Raw genomic sequence first — 16480 nt, 5'->3', positions numbered from 1 at the left:
TCATTTCAACCCTGAGCTACAAATATCCTCCTTTTTAAATAATGGCTTGTTTATTCCCGGACAGCTTGTGTAAGGAAAACTCAATCCATGTCAATCAAATTGATTCAGATTCCCCAGATACATATTTTGACTTCTAGTCCACCCTCTACAAAATCCATTTTGTAAGACATTCAAATCCTTTTGCTTTCTAATCCTTTCTTCTGGGATCTAGAATGTAAGCCCAGCATCAGCACTTGGTATTTTGGGATGGTTGCCGGGATCCAGGCGCCCTAATGGTAACTTACAATTATCATCTGTTTTTGACTTCCTTTAAAGAAAACAAAACACACCAACTGTACAATCTTCCACAGTTTTATTTCATGAAAATTTGCAATCCAAGCCTGGTCCCTGCTTGGCTCAGATACGTGCAAACTTGGAACTGTTCAGGTTCCTATCCCTCCCCATTAAGCATCCAGGAACAGGCGAAGGTTCCCACAAGTGACGCTATTGCACATGACTCTTGGGTAAAATGTGTTGTGAAAGCACAGTCCAGCGTGAGATCCAGCATTATCAGGGCCTTGTTTGGGCCAGAGTAGATGAATCCCTCTAGTGTCAGGCACCACTTATCTTATTCAAGGTTACTCAGGCATTTTAACCTATCAAGAGGCTCCTCTTTTTACCTGTAGAGCAGTTACAAGAACAAAAGGCATTGACAAGGCCAAATACAGAACAGTGTATTCCTAATAGTTAAGCAAACACAAGACAAGAGGTTTCATTTCAATACATGTACCAAATGCACCATGTTCAGGAAATATGTAGAACTTAGAGCTAGATTAAATCTGCTATAGACTGGCCAAAATCAGCAAGTGGCTAAGGATGCAAGCTTGACAATCAAAACAGGAATTTAATACTGATGAATCTAGCAAAATTGGAAACATATGGAAGACAGATGAGGTAGCAGGAGAGAGCCACCATATGCAGGCTCCAAAATGCTATCCGTGTACCACGGACATTTCAACACAGTTAAAATAGGGACACACTCTTGTTCTAAACTAGAACTTGATCACTGAGGACACAATTTCTTTCCCATTTGGGAAACAGTGAAGATTCAGGTGGGAGTCAGAGCTGAACACGGTTCTGGGTGAGTAATGTTCTTGCAACATGGAATCTTCTGAAGCTTTTAAGTGCATCTCACCAGAGCTGAGTCTCTCGGATCTCTGATATTGTTTGGCTGGCTTTCTGTAAGGCCTGCAAAAGAGCAGAAGACTTGGCTGAGGACCCAGACATACCGTACCAACTCTGACAACTAACTAGCAAAAGTGCACATCAAAACCTAGGAAACGGAATAGTTTCATTAAAGGGTGGTACTGAAAATTAACGCACTGTATGCACAAAGCTAAAATACTTGTCAGCTATCTGGAAAGTGGGTGCTTTATCACTGATCTGAAAAAAAGACGGGTGGTAATGGTGATGGGACTTGGAATAGGCTCCTTGAATCTTTCCCAACCTTACACCACCTTCAGTCTCGGAAATGAAGCTAGACAACACGTGGAGGGAGCCAAGGTGGAAAAGGCTACTTGGGATGCTTAAGGCTTTTAAAAGATTGGAACACAGCCATTTTCAGCCTTTGGGAAATATTGCCGCTTCCAATTTGGGGAAAGATTTAAAGCAGCAAACTGGTTCTGCTCTGGGTGAGCCAGAAACATAGTTTCTTTTCGCCATCATTGAACCAGAGCTGACCTCTAGCAACCCTGCCCTCCATCACCTTGAGCATGTTGGCAGCCTCATTACGCTGCTGAGCCATGTCCTCGGACTCTGTTAGGAGTGTGTCCAGAAGCTGGGGCTTATACAGTTGGCCCACAAGTTCACTCTGGAGATGGTCCTTGACGTAGTTCACAAGGAAGTGCATCACGGTTTTGGGAACACTACAGGATAAAAAGCAGATAAGTTGATTTGGACACACAAATTCTTAAAAGAAAGCCCCCAATTTCTTTATTGACAATTATTGTTCAAGTATAATTTCATCTTTCCTATTGTTGGCAGAAATAGGTTACTATAGCACTTTTGACTTAGATAATCTCCATCTGTAGTACTTCTCAAATTATGCTTCATTATTCAAAATAGTTTGAATTACATATCATGGGTACTGATGTGCCTGTAGAAAATGAAATATTCTGATTACAGCAACAAGAAACCACATACATTAAAATTTGTCAGAAACTGACCAAAATTTTTGAGAACAGCAGTTTCCCAAACCCCCAAACAATGTTTAAGTGTTGAGGAAGCTTTCCACTCATTTAAAAATGGCTAAAGTCTTAATTTTTCTACAAGGAGTTGCATAAAATCAATTTGTGCCATTGTTAATATTAGGCTAGTCACTGCTTATTCTCAAACCTCCACAAGCAGAATATCCATTGCTGAAGGAGTACTAAATCCAGATGACACAGCTCAGTCACTAATGCTTACCCTAATTTTCCTGTCAACCACTTACCTATCCTGGATGCTTTTGCGCACAATGAGGAAGTAGGACTTGATAAGCCTCCGGATTACCTCACAGTCTCGTTGTTCACGCTGGCTTAGCTTCCTCGTTGCTGGCATGGGCTAGGGAGAGGCAGGGGAAATGGCTGTGAGCAGTGTTCACCAAATGCAATAGCAGCTTAGCTGGGAGAGCAGCTACTCAAGATTCTACACCTTGGCTGAGATGATGATAAATATCTATTCCCCAACATGGCATAGGGTCTCCTGCTTGAACAGGGAGTTGGACGAGAAGACCTCCAAGGTCCCTTCAAACTCTGTTATGCTGATGTATCCTTTTGCAGTAACCCATCTTGCCACATAAATACAAACCAAAGTTGTCTACTTTATAGGGCCAAAAAGCAATAACCTAACGCAGTGGTGGCTAACCTATGGCACGGGTGCCAGAGGCGGCACTCAGAGCCCTCTCTGTGGGCACGCGCACCGTCGCCCCAGTCCTAGGCCTTCAGCTGGGTTTTATAAAACCTTTTCGCTTTAGGCCTCTGCTGCCATGTGCAAAAAAAAAGGTTCAATCAATCAGTCAATTTCAACTTCTCGCAGGGAAAAAAAAAGATCTTGCAAAGTTGGAATTAATTGATTGAAATTTTTAGTTCAGCCACGCCCACTCAATGGGCCACACCCACCCAATTGGCCACACCCACCCGGCACCCAACGATGCATAAGTGGGTTTTGGGTTGCAGTTTGGGCACTCGGTCTCTAAAAGGTTCGCCATCACTGACCTAACGGTAAGCTCATGTAGCTCTTATGCAAATACTGGCACTTCTTCCAGTTCATCCTTATGTTTCTGCATTGCAACTCCTTGCAACATTCTTTGCTCCTAAAAGTAGCTTAAGTTCTAGCCAGCCCACCTGCTTTCTCCCTCCCTATTCCTCCCAGTGTTATCCCGGCTGACCGTGTCCAGTAGATTGACTGCATGCGACCGGCTGGGGCTAGAATAGACCAAAGAGTGGGATGATCCCTTAGGCCTATCATCAGTGGCAGGTTCTTCTGCTTTCTCACTTTTCCATCGCCAAGTACCATCTATAGCAGTGTCACTCTAGATTGGAAGAAATACAAGAATAAGCTGCACGTTAAGACAACGGCAGGCATTAGGGACAGGGTAGAGATTATCTGTGAAAAGGTACCTTAGAACTGCTCACTGAGGCAGAGACCAGTGCTGTGTCTATGAAGTCAGGGTGCTTGGTATTAATGTAGGCCAACTCAATGGCAACCAGGTTATGAACCTAGGAGAGAGGCATTATTAGGCCTAGGGTATCTGGTGAGGTGACAGTGTGCTCAATATTCCAAGATCAATAATGTCCAAGATCTCTGAAGCAAAACATCAGTCTTAAGTATGTTTATTTTCAAGATTACTTCTAAGCCTCACAAAGAGCCCAGAAGAGTTCATAAAAAAATAGAAATAACCCAACATGTCATTTGGAGGTATACTAAGCTCCCCAGACAACATTACAGTTAGTTGGAATGATAGAAAACATCCTGGGCTCATAATAGGAAATAAGTAGAGGGAGCAAATAAAGTGCAACTTTATTACTTCTCTGTGAGGTATTTTCAGACTAGCTATGTCTACTGAAACAGCTGCCATATGAGAGTGTATATACTATACACTTTAAATTCCAGATACGGCCACCAGCTTCAAAGCGTCTGGAAGAAATGTCAGCAGCAAGGACCATTCCATACTTTTATTCATAGCAAAAAAGCCCCAATTACCATTTCATTGGTGATGGGCAGCCTCCGGCGAAGGACTCCTGTCACCACCTCCACAATGGCCTCGTGCAATTTGGGGAAACGCAGCAGCTCCTAAAGATTTTTTTGTTTTGTTTTTAGTTTTACACACACACACACACACATAAAATCAAGATGTCTAAACTATTATCTGAGTTATTATCACAGTCAGTGTGAAATGCATCACTGTATTGCACACCGACTTATTGAAAATAAAATTACCAATGGATCCTTAAGAGAAGCCATTACAGATCACCCAGTAAAGAGTTCCCTCTATGACAACTGATCTGATAGAAAATTATATTTATTTAGGTAAATACGTTTTCCTTACTTGTAAGACCAACTGAATATAGGTAGTCCTCAACTTACAACCATTTGTTGGCATTCGTTGGAAGTTACAATGGCACCATTTTTCAACACATAAACCATTACAGCATCCCCATGGCCATGTAAATCAAAATTCAGATGCCTGGCAACTGACTCATGTTTATGACAGTTGCAGTGTCCTGAGGTCATGTGATCACCGTTTGACAAACAAAATCAATGGGGAAGCCAGATTCAATTAACCATCGTGTTATTAACTTAACTACCGCAGTGATTCACTCAACAATCGCAGCAAGAAAGTCGTAAAACAGGACAAAACTCACTTAACAACAGTCCCACTTAGCAACAAAGATTTTGGGTTCAATAGTGGGCATAAGTTGAGGATCATCTGTATAGTGGAACTTTCCCTCACTGAAGGATGCTATCTTAAAAAGTTTGTAAGCGCTGGGCATTTGGAAAGGTAACAACCAGCCCTTGAGGGTTCACATGCACCGGAATGCGGGCCCAGAGCCCACTTGAAAGCCCTTCTTCTGGGGACGGAGGCAGAGGGGCTGACCGATCCTAGGCCCAGCGAGACGGTACCTGTGTGTTGTAGGTGGTACAGTGTTGGATGATGCGTTGCAACTCCTCGTGCACGAGCTCCACGCAGCGAAGACTTGGCTCCTCCAGTCGCTTGATCTGACGTTTCACCAGCAACTCAAAAGAGACCTCGGGAACAAAAAGAGCTGGGCGGGGACCCTGCCAGAGAGATGGAGAAGCATCTTTAAAAACTGGTGGGGGGGGGGAAGGCTACACAAGAGACTCAAGGGTCAGTTGATGTTCTAAGTAGCTCAGTCTCCCCAAACTCAGTGTTAACGTCAAATACACGCTTCCCGTGTTGCTAACTTTACCGTGCATTTTGTTACTGCCTCACACGACGGAGCCAAAATATTGTTATAGGATTGCCCAGTCAACAAAATGTCCTTCAGGCAGTGACGTCTTCTATAATTTAGACAGCATACTGGTTTCAAGGAGACAAATTCATAATGTACCAAAAGTACAGAAGAACTACATGAGAAAGGCTAGCTCTGACACTCAAGAAGCAAATAAGGGATTTAATATAGAAGTGGACATCTTGGGGGAAATTAAATATGCCACGAAAGCATAGAATGGTTGCCTTCTGCTATCCTACTTCTACATTGAGACAGATAAACTCAGTCTCCCTACTTTCTTTCTTCTACGTGTATACCAAAACATCTATCATTAGAAACTGGATGATGAATGAAACTGGATGATGAACCAACCTAGAACTAAGGAGAAATTTCCTGACAGAACAATCAACCAGTGGAATGACTTGCCTCCAGAAGGTGTGGGTGCTCCATTACTGGAGGTTTTTAAGAAGAGATTGGACAGCCATTTGACCAGAATGGTATATGATCTCTTGCTTGAACAGGAATTTGGACTAGAAGACCTCTAAGGTCCCTTCCAACTCTGTTATTCTGTTAATCCTCTGCCAGTCCTCTGTTGTTACTGAAGCAGGAGACAAGATCCATTCTACTGTCTGGCTTTAATAGCTTGGGTGTTTGCTTGGAAACCACAAATACTGAGATAATATCCACAGATATCTATCAAAGCATGTATATTTTGGGAATATTTTGTCCTTCTGGCTACATGAATGAACAGTTTGCCTGCAGCATCTGCAACTGAATGTCATGCTTTCAGTAGGATAGGCAACCACTCTTAATTCTTACAATGCTCCAAGCCAAGATCTCATTACCCATTACTGCAGTTGGCAGGGGAAGGAAACTTGGCTTGTATCCATCTCCCTTTTAAATTACAAGAGCGGCAAAATTTTATGTGAACTCCCAACATCTCTATTCCTACACTATAATGTTTTCTTGTGTAATATACCTACGTAATTCGGGCCTAACTGTAAAGGAGAACATGGGTGAAAGCGAAGGATAATGGATTGATCATATTAACTTACTGTGGCATTTCTAATGGCTGTCAAAATATCCAACATCGTAAGTCCAGCCAGCGGATCAATGGACTCCAGAGTGCGTCCAAAGGTTTCATGGAAAATGTAGCACATCCGGGCACCACCGCATCTGGCCAGCAGAGAAGCAGATCAGCCCCAGCATCCCACTGCTGGCTTATTTATCCCACATTCAGCTCCATCACCATATTGTTCACTAGAGGCTTCACTCACAACTCAGAGGTCTCAATGTTGCGTGCTGTACCCTCAATGGTGTTGCAGTACTCGGTGGCAAACTTAGTGATGATCTGAAGCAAAGTGGCATTCTTGTCTTCAATGGGCTGCCCATAGCTCTGTAGCACTGATTGGTACTGAGCTGTGAGCACATTCACTCGCGTCTTCAGTTCAGGCAGGCAGTCGCGGATATGGTGCATCAGCAGCCTAGAAAAGGTAGAAGGGCATCAGTTTGGCCTTTTAAGGGAAACATCCTACTTTCAAGGAATATGATTCCAACTGACCAAAGGGAAAGTGCTGGAGAGGACAGTACTAGGCCAAACAGGCCAGCATTCAGGTGACCAAAAAAAAAAAAAAAGACTCCTGTCATTCACTTGAGCTGAAACTTCACTTCCTGGCTAAACAATATTTAAGCTGGGGAAAACTTGAATCGATTCCAACCATCTATTTGTTATGCTATTTTTGTACTCTGCTGCTGAGCGGTGTAATGATGTTAGGAACAGGAAGGATGATATTCTGGAAAGTTGCAACTCAGGTTGAAAACACTTCTGTGGGATTCTCCTTTAAATGTGCAAATGCTGTGGCAAGGCAAGGAGCTCACACACAATTCCTAGCTTCAAAATAACTCCCAGTATTTCTGTCCAGAATATGTCTTACAATTCCTAGCTCCCGCTCTGCGATTTTAATGCTAGCTGAAGTTTTAACAGAAGAGAGTAAATGTCGCTCAGGGTTGAACTGTGGAGTCCTAGGGGTGCTCTATGAGCTTGGCTATTTGCTTGCTGACCTTTCATTACCATAGTTATCATCATTGCTGATGAGTGTGTAGTTTGCTCCCTGTTTCTATATGGTAGCTTGCCTTACCGGCAAGGGTAGCAGTGTGTGGGGTTTTTTCACCCAGATAAGCAGAGGTTAATACCAGGCAATCGATCAAGCAGAAAACAATACCCTAATCAAGGAATTGCCAAGGAGAAAAGTACATCTCCACCAACACTGGGAGGCCAAACTACTGTATATAAACAGGGAGCGAACCCCACACTCACTCACACTGATGTTACCCAGTTGGGTAACGAAATCATCTACAAGCAAATAGCCATGCTCAGAGAGCACTAAGGACTCCACACTTGAGATTTTGTTTTAAAGCCTGGCATGTGCAGGGCTAAACATTTTCATGGGCACCAGATACTATATGCCCAATGAATATGTCAGTCCTGGGGACACAGGGATGCTGTCTATCTGTTTCTTCCTAAAAAAAACTAAATATAATGCTTTCAGTGCTCGAGGTCACGATGATTAGATCTTACAATCGTCATGGCCTATCAGCCTCTCAGTACAATTGTGAGGAAGCCTAATCAGTAATGATGGCGCTGCTGCTTCTCCGAGCGACTCTGCTGCTAAGTTGTTGAGGGAATAGAAATGTCTTAGTCTAATCCACTAAGGCTCTCATCTTCAGAGTAAAGGACAGAAGAGGTTCTTTTCTACATAGAAGATAAGCATCCTCAAGCAGTGGGTCCCATTCTACCTGGGGTTTTCTGGTCAATCCCTAACCACACCCAGTTCCTTCTCACCTGTTGAGGGTTTTGGCCAAATGACGAGTGCCATTGCGATTGGCAAGCGAAGGGTATTTCTTTTGCATGAATCCTTGCTCGTCCTGCAGAGACTCACTGATGCTCTTGTTACTGTTGATATCGTGTTGGCTCCTAGCACAGGAAGCAAAAATACCATCTAAACAATTAACAAAATCTGCCTGATGGATTCGCCCATCAGCAACATCCTGCTCTGGCAAAACAAGAGGTTTTGCAACCAGTTGCCCTCTCCATCTAACATGCATCACCACTGACCTGTTGACCACCCCAATGATGCCTAGCTTGACAGGAATAACCCGGCCCATCAGTACATCCATGGCATCAGTCCCAGCATCCATCAGATCAAGCTTGGTGATCACAGCCAACGTCCTTCGCCCTGCAGAGAAACTCTTCTTCAGTTAGTGATATCGAAAGGGGGAGGGGTGACAGAGGCTATTCCTTTATTCCAGGGGTTCCCAACCAGGGGTGCAAGACGATATTCCAGGGGGTGCAAAAACACGGGTTTAGAAGTTTCAAAATTATAGTGTATATAATTTGTTATTTCAAACTTTTGTAAGGGGTGTGAGAATATATCAGAAGCATTCTAGGGGTGCGGAGTATGGAAAAGGTTGGGGGGCGCTGCTTTATTCCTTGTGTGTTCCCCCCAAGACTGCATATCTTTTGAATTCATTTATGTATTTATAATTTAGATTTCTAAGACTGCCCAACTCTTTAGAGATTCTGGGTGATGTACAAATTAAAAACAAGACTGTAGTACATTAAACCAAAAAGACTACAAGATGATCGTAATAGGAGGAATAAGCATACACTATAAATGAATGGAACCCACTCATTTTTTTCCCATTCTATCCACAGCCTGGGGGGAAAAGCTAGATTTTCAAGATTGAAGACAGTGAGCATTAGAAGTCTTCAGGGATGGTGTTGCAGAGGGCAGGTGTTATTTAACAGAGAGGCAGGCTTTCTAGGCCACTCAGATGGCCTCATCTGACATATGGAACTTGGGGCAAATCTATTGTATTGGATCTTACAGAATGGGAATAAACAAGGGGAGAAAAGTGCTCCCTCAGCTCACCCTCTCACCCTTCTGCTTTCTTCCCCTTCCTGTTAATCAGCCATCATTTAAGCATGGATCTTAACATTCAGACAGCAAATAAATATTCAGTTCTGCTCTGCTGGTATTACTAAATCAGACTCCCCTGAGCTTCAAAAAAAAGAGGACTATTTTATAACATCCCATGATTCTCCATAGTTTCCTGATTTCTCCTCCTCAAGTACAAATATAGTCATACCATCAGGGTCAACATCCCGTGCTAGTTTGAGTGCTTCTGATGTGGCCATGTCAGTATTGGCAGCAGTGACAGCCAGGATTAAGCAGTTTGGGTTGGAGATGTAGGATAAGATCATATCTCGGACTTGATTCTCAATATCAGGGGGTTGATCTCCAACAGGCACCTGTGATATTGCAGAGGTTGGATTTGAGAGATTTATAAGTCACTCAAGGCCTAAAGTATCATGCAGTAAAATGTAAAAAATATAACACATTTTATTAAGAAAAGAGATCGGAGTTACTATGAAATTAGAAAAGGACAATCCTAGAAAACTTCCTTATTGTTTACTTCCATTCTGAATTGAGAAGGCTAATAATGCAATACTAACTGCATCACACCATATTAAGCTCTCTTGTTTACTGCTGTTTCCACCCAAGAGAGGAACAGAGAAGAGGGAGCAAGGACTCTTGATTTATATGTCTCGCTCTAGGAGGAAAAACAGAACTAAGTTTGAGATGCAAAAGGACTCCTGAATTCACATATCTGCAGCCTAAAAACATGTATGCATGTATTTAAGAAATATGCCCTTCCAGTTCCTAACTGTATTATCTTCAGTGAAGACCATATCCTCTAATCCAGGAATATTTTTGTGAACTGAAAGGAAGAACATGTTTCTAGTCCTCATGGGTGCAGAACATTATCCTAGAATCTAGGAACTAACAAAACACGCTTTAGAATTGATTTAGGAGCAACAATAAATTTAGGTATGTGAGGTCAAGGAATGTTTAAATTGAAAAAGACTGAGAGGTGTTTGTATATGCCCTTTCTTCACACTCAGCGTAAGCAAAACAAATTAAACAAAAGCATCACAAATGCTGATCTGTTTTATATAGCCTACAGAATTCAATTGAAAAATAATACATATTTAAGCAACAAATGTACACCAGTAAGACACAGAAGCTTGAAGAGATTCACATGGGCGTTTAGTTTTTCTAATAAGCAAATGAGACAAATGAGATTCTTTTGCTCCAGACCAGGCCGATTTATGCAAACACTGAGGCTGCCTCAAGTAAACACGCCTTTCCACTGAAGCTGACTCTAGCTAAAACAAAGCTACCAATATTGCTTCTATCGCCTGTAGTGCGACAGTGCAAAATGCCAGCCTGTGGGAGACACTTTATCCCAAATCACACAACCCTCCAGTTGTAGCCAGAGGATTTGGGGAGATTTCCTGTGAAAGGTCAGGCCTTCAACTGAAACTCTTTTCTGAATCTAATATAATGGTGTGCTAAGAACAGTCAATTCTACATCCGTTATTCATTGACACTCTTTTATTTTCTGCTCACTATCACTGTAACCCAACTCTTCTGGTCCAATGTGTTCAAATGGTTAAAAAGGAATGGTCCCAAGGAAAAAGTGGTAGAGAGGAGAAAAGAGGGAGACCATCCATCACTTGGTGCATTGGTGCCCAAGGCTACACATTCCCCAGATATTGCTGATGAAGTTCTGCCTTTAAGGTCACTGGGAAGTGTCCTAATAACCAGTAACTTCTAGGTCTCTCTTAAGAAATGGGCGACAGAGAGCACTATTTCTAAGTGTCTCACCTTGGTGATTCCTGGAAGATCTACCAGCGTCAAGTTAAGCACGTGAGGTGAATAGATCTTCAAGTACAGGGGTTCTGGACTGATTCCCTGAAAGCAAGAAAAGCTATTAGAGAAAGACACAAAAAAGGCATTTGGACCAAAGGACTCTCGCAACACGGGAAAAGAACTCAAAGAGAGTTAGTACCTTATTGGTCCCAGTCATCTGCTCGGTTTCAATCTCAATTTCCTGCCGAATCACACTGAAATCAGTAAAAGTCTGAGGAAAGAGAACAAACAGAAAGGCTTCTAACATCAGAAGAGCTGCAGGAGAGCGTGCAAGGGCACTTGCTTTCCTGCTCTTTTATTGATCCTCCTACCCATCTTTCCTGCTTGTGGAAGAACCAGAGCAGGGAATAGACAGCGGAAGAGGAGAAACCAAGAAAGAATAGAGCAGTGGTTCTCAACCTTTTTAATGCCGCGACCCCCAACCGGTCGTAAGTCGAGGACTAAACCGGTCATAAGTCGAGGACTAAACCGGTCGTAAGTCGAGGACTACCCAACCGGTCGTAAGTCGAGGACTTTCCCTGCCCGGGAGCGCTGCGCATGCGTGGTTCCGCCCCCTGCGCCAGCCAAGGCGTAGCTGGCAAGCGGCAGAGACGGAGCAGGCCGACCACCAGCTGGCCCAGCTCAAGGGAGGTAAGGCACCCGCCGGAAAAGGGGGAAAAAATGGCGGACAGCCTTGCTTGGCAACCCCCGTGAAATGGTCGGTCGACCCCAAATGGGGTCGCGACCCATAGGTTGAGAACCGCTGGAATAGAGCATAAGTACTCCACCTCAAACATTTTAATACATAATAAAATATAATACATCATGTTATAACTTTGCATAAAAAGTAAAGGCAAAACCCTCCAAACTTTCTGGCAAAAAAATAAATAAATCAGCAACTGCAGAATAGAAGAGAGATGTGGGGGCTTGGAAGTGCTAGGCTTCCATCCTATAAACCTATTGTTAAAAACAATGGCTTTAATTCCAAGTGAGCTTTAGGAAAGGCCTAGAAGACACAACCTTTGGAAGAAGTTAATTTAAAAAGAGAAATGTATAGAAGTTGATAGTCTTTCAACATGACTGAAAATCATAATCAACTTTTATATACAAATTTCATAAAGAATGGAATCACTACTTTTGGCAGTGTACACATAAAATGCCTTTGGTTGGCCATAAAATCTGAAGATGTGGAGGATCAACACTTAGCACGGCATGGAGAAGTGTCTACAAGTCATATATTAAGTTACAACATGCCAAATGAGTCAACTTACTCAGGTAAGCACTAAGCACACGTATGACAGGCTTTATTCTAGCAAATTTGTAAGATCTGGAAGATAACAAATCCTTATCTACATGTTTTATGTATTTATTTACATTTACACCTTAGAAAGAAGAGAGACATGAAGAAAGTTATTTTCCAGGAATAGTAAGTGAAGCAGTCAAAAGAAAGCTCTGTGGAAAAGGAAAACTATTAAAATATAACTACTGGATTTCCTTTTCAGACAGAATTTCTTGTCTGACTGCTCCCTTCAGTACCATGGAATTGGAAGGGGGTAGTCAGGCCATTAAGACCATCCCCGCTAGATAGACTGCTATCCAGCCACAACTTGAAGACACTCAATATAGGGGAAAGGAACTGGTTACTTTGAGAGATTTCTTTTAAAACGTTTAATCAGAATTCCTCTTATCATTTAAATGCATTCTCTTGAGTCCTGTGCTCTGCAATAAGCCTTAGCCACCTTCTGTGTGACATCTTTTCAAGGATTTGAAGAACACTACCACACTCTCCTCAGTTGTTTTTTTTCTCAAGGCTAAATATACCCAGCTCCTTCAATCTCTAGCCCTAGAATTTATTTTTCTAGTTCCCAGATTATCTTCCTGGCCCACTGCAGTCATGTTCTTTCTTTCTGAAAGTATAGTGCCCAGAATTGGATGCAATAGGTGAAGATCTGACCACTCAGAATTAAGAAGCATTATTTCCAGTAATTTAGAAATTATATTTTTGTTGATCAATCCAAAAGCTGTATTTCTCTATTGCAGCAGCCCCACACCACATTGCTGACTCACATTCTGTGTGCAAACAATGTTCACTTCAATATCCTTTTCATAAATATCATTACCATCTCCTACATCTATAGATTTTTTACTTTCATAAGTGAAGAACTTTGTATTTGCCTGTAATATTATCACTATCTTCATTTCATTTCTCCAACATATCAAGGTTTTTGACATTATAAATTCTGCTTAGTGAAAGACTGGAATGAATTCTCCTCCCCGGTTTTTGGCTCTCCTTCTGCCTGGCATCCACCATTGGGATATTTTCTTAATATTTGTACAAGATAATATGACAAAAATATTTTAGTAACAGGAAGGAATTCTCCCACCAATTAAGAGAAAATCACTGCATCCTCACATGCCCTTGTCCCCTCTTCTTTGGCCCTATAATTCATGATTAGACAGGAAAGGGGAACCCTGAATGGATATGAGTAACAAGAGATACATAGGAAAAAAGTCAACAATAGCCTTTTCCCCACAACAGTAACTGCAGGCCTTCAAATCAAAAAGGAAACACGTAAATGATTAGGTTCATACATCATGCTAAGACATGTGTAATGAGTTTGCACATGGGAACTCAATTGTGATTCAGCAAGCCACAGATAAGCAACCCTTATCTTAATGGGCTGTGTATACAACATGGATTATTCAACAAACAAGCATTAAAAGCCGTCACTCAACATGATGCAGGAATCCAGCCATCAAACATACAAGGAGGCACGAGTAGGATAAAGCAAATCTGTTCACAAAAGTGTAACTCTCTTTCTGTCTTTCTCTCTCTCTCTCTCTCCACTCCCCACCTCAATGATCTTGTAGTGTGCGGCAGGAGGGAATGCCTCTTCCTCATATAGGCTGCCCCAAGGATTTCATTTTATCCCCACTTCTTACAAGAAAATTGAGATGTTCAGGTTTTTTTACAAAATGAGAAAAATGGATACCCCTAAACAAAGTTATTACATGATGGGAAAAGACAGATTGTCTTTTCCCATCTAGTCTGCCAACTGGCCTGAGCTAACTCTAACTATAAATATTTCCACATTTACCTCACCCACTCAGTACCTTGTGCTTGCAGTGCAGGAAAGTGGCCCATTCCTCTGACTTGGCAACTGCAGACAAAAAACAAAATAAAACAAAAGACATATGAGAGACTCTTTTCAGCACCATTTTCTTACAAGACTATGCCCTGGTCAGTTTACTTTGTAACTAAGCGAGGATCTGAACTTGTGTCTCCATAGCCTTATTCTGATGCTTACAACCATTCTCCTATGCTGTCTGTTGGTGTTTGATTTTGCTTCTATCAAAAATGTCAGATAAAATACGGTAGCTAGTACAGTTGAGCCAGTGAAAAACTGACAGCTCACTGAAGCAAAAATCTCCAATTTTACCATTCTATTTCCCTATGAGGCAACAACATTCCACCCATTATTCCCATTCCACCCATTAGATAGAATAGTCATTCAGAATCAGGCAGCACCAGCCTTTTAGCCTGTACTCAATGAAATCATTTCTAGAGGTTGCTTGCTGCTCAATTCTTGTCTGTCATCATGCAAAGGAACTGTTTTGGATTACTAATGTTCACTGGGAATGCAGAATCTTTATATTCTCCCTCAGTAAATCATTCCTCTGAAGAAAAAGATATGGGAAGAGGAAGGAACTTAGGCCTGTCCACTGATATCGTGCGGCAGCATCTGCAGCAAACTGCGGTAACACCAAAATGAGGGTATAGGCACACCAATGGCATTATGTACTTGCACTGCAAAGTCTGATGCAAGTGTAAGTCGCAGCAGCAGCATGATGACATTTCAGACACCTGTACCCATACAGTACTATGCAATACTATGCAGGACTCTAAAGCCAATATAGTTCTTGAGATGACAAAATTAACTCATTCTAACTTAACCCTTTTCACAAATGAACGCGAATATATCTGTCCGGGGATAATGCTGCAGGATCCAATCTGGTTGGTCACTGGGACCAGAGGTTTCGTCTTCCGAGCTTTCGGACTCATGTTAGACCTCATCCTCAGGGAACTTCTCTCTAGCAGGAGGAGTTGCTAGAACTGCTAGAGAGAAGTTCCCAAAGATTGGCTCCAGTACGAGTCTGAAAGCTCAGAAGGCTAAACCTCTGGTCCCGATGATCAACCTTTTCAGTCAATAAATGATGTTATTTATAGTACTGGGAAGGCAGAGATCAAGTCAGCTCTTTCTAGGTAATAATATTCCATCTTCTGGATCAGAGTTAAAGAGGTAATGTTCTGATGCTCACATCTGTTTTGCTTTGTCACTAAGAGACGTAACTTTTCCCTTACCACTTTCTCCAGTAGCTTTCCGCCTCCTCTCCTCCACAGTTGGTACATGGACCAGCTGCAAGACAAGGGGCCGCCGTGTGACAATTCCAGAGCCACGTGGCAAGAAATCCCGACCTACGATGCTCTCTAGCACCGAGCTCTTCCCACTACTCTGTGGAAACAAATACAGGTGGAAAAAGAAAAAGCAGTGTCTTACCTGTGTAGAAGAAGAACATATTATAAAATGTTAATTACCTCCTTGCATACTCACAAATTCATTTTCATGAGATCCTCTCAAACTTGCACATTAATAGGGCAGATGATATTTTCAGCTCCCACTTTATCTTTAAATTGAAGTTTGCTTAGCTGACAAAAAGTTTTACACACTGGTTTAACCACCATTTGTTCTACTACAGACTCAAGCCGCGCTATTTAGAATGGGCATGGATAAGCCTTTTAAGTGGAGGCAGAATCTCACCTGAGAGCCAACCACCACAATTTGGGGCAGCTGTATGATTTCGGCTCCCACTGTGTTGAAAATCTCTTGTAGCTTATTGATCACAGGGATAAGAGTCTCCATAATGACGAAGGTGCAGCTCGTGGAACGGGGCTCTTATTCCCTAGAAAGTAGAGGACGATTAGCCAAAAGGAAATTGGCCACCATGCAGCCTTGTTTTCTCCCTCCCCTCCAAAGAGCACGCTATCTCATTTATCCGAGTAAAGGCCTGAGCCGTTCCCGACAAATTTAGCCCAAATAACGGAGCCGAGCATCCAAGCAGCGCTAACACTCACCCTTAGAATATTTACTCTGAATCCGGATACAGCTCCATTCACTCCACAACCAGGAAATATTCCCCGATTTGCCCGCCTCCTTCCCTAGCTGTATTGCTCAAGATCTTCGACCTTCTTGA

At 42.3% G+C, this 16480-nt stretch overlaps 1 protein-coding gene across 1 annotated transcript; it reads right to left on the bottom strand.

Annotated features, from left to right (window-relative positions):
* Positions 1 to 345: 345 nt before the first annotated feature.
* LOC107284210 (dynamin-1-like protein) lies at positions 346 to 16184 on the bottom strand. Its single transcript, XM_029283394.1, has 17 exons — positions 16048 to 16184; positions 15591 to 15741; positions 14342 to 14388; positions 11388 to 11459; positions 11204 to 11290; positions 9621 to 9783; positions 8587 to 8707; positions 8314 to 8445; positions 6749 to 6955; positions 6527 to 6647; positions 5143 to 5298; positions 4222 to 4311; positions 3639 to 3737; positions 3407 to 3550; positions 2471 to 2580; positions 1745 to 1904; positions 346 to 1227 (listed from the first exon to the last, which is right to left on the bottom strand). The coding sequence occupies exons 1-17, from the start codon at positions 16147 to 16149 to the stop codon at positions 1171 to 1173; spliced, it is 2019 nt and encodes a 672-aa protein (XP_029139227.1). The 5' UTR covers positions 16150 to 16184; the 3' UTR covers positions 346 to 1170.
* Between the last annotated feature and the right edge of the window lie 296 nt (positions 16185 to 16480).

The sequence above is a fragment of the Protobothrops mucrosquamatus genome, unplaced genomic scaffold (assembly GCF_001527695.2).
Source record: "Protobothrops mucrosquamatus isolate PMUCROS unplaced genomic scaffold, P.Mucros_1.0 scaffold76, whole genome shotgun sequence".
Taxonomy (NCBI): Eukaryota; Metazoa; Chordata; class Lepidosauria; order Squamata; family Viperidae; genus Protobothrops; species Protobothrops mucrosquamatus.
Note: the sequence above shows the minus strand (reverse complement) of the source record. Positions and strands in the feature narration are given on the sequence as shown.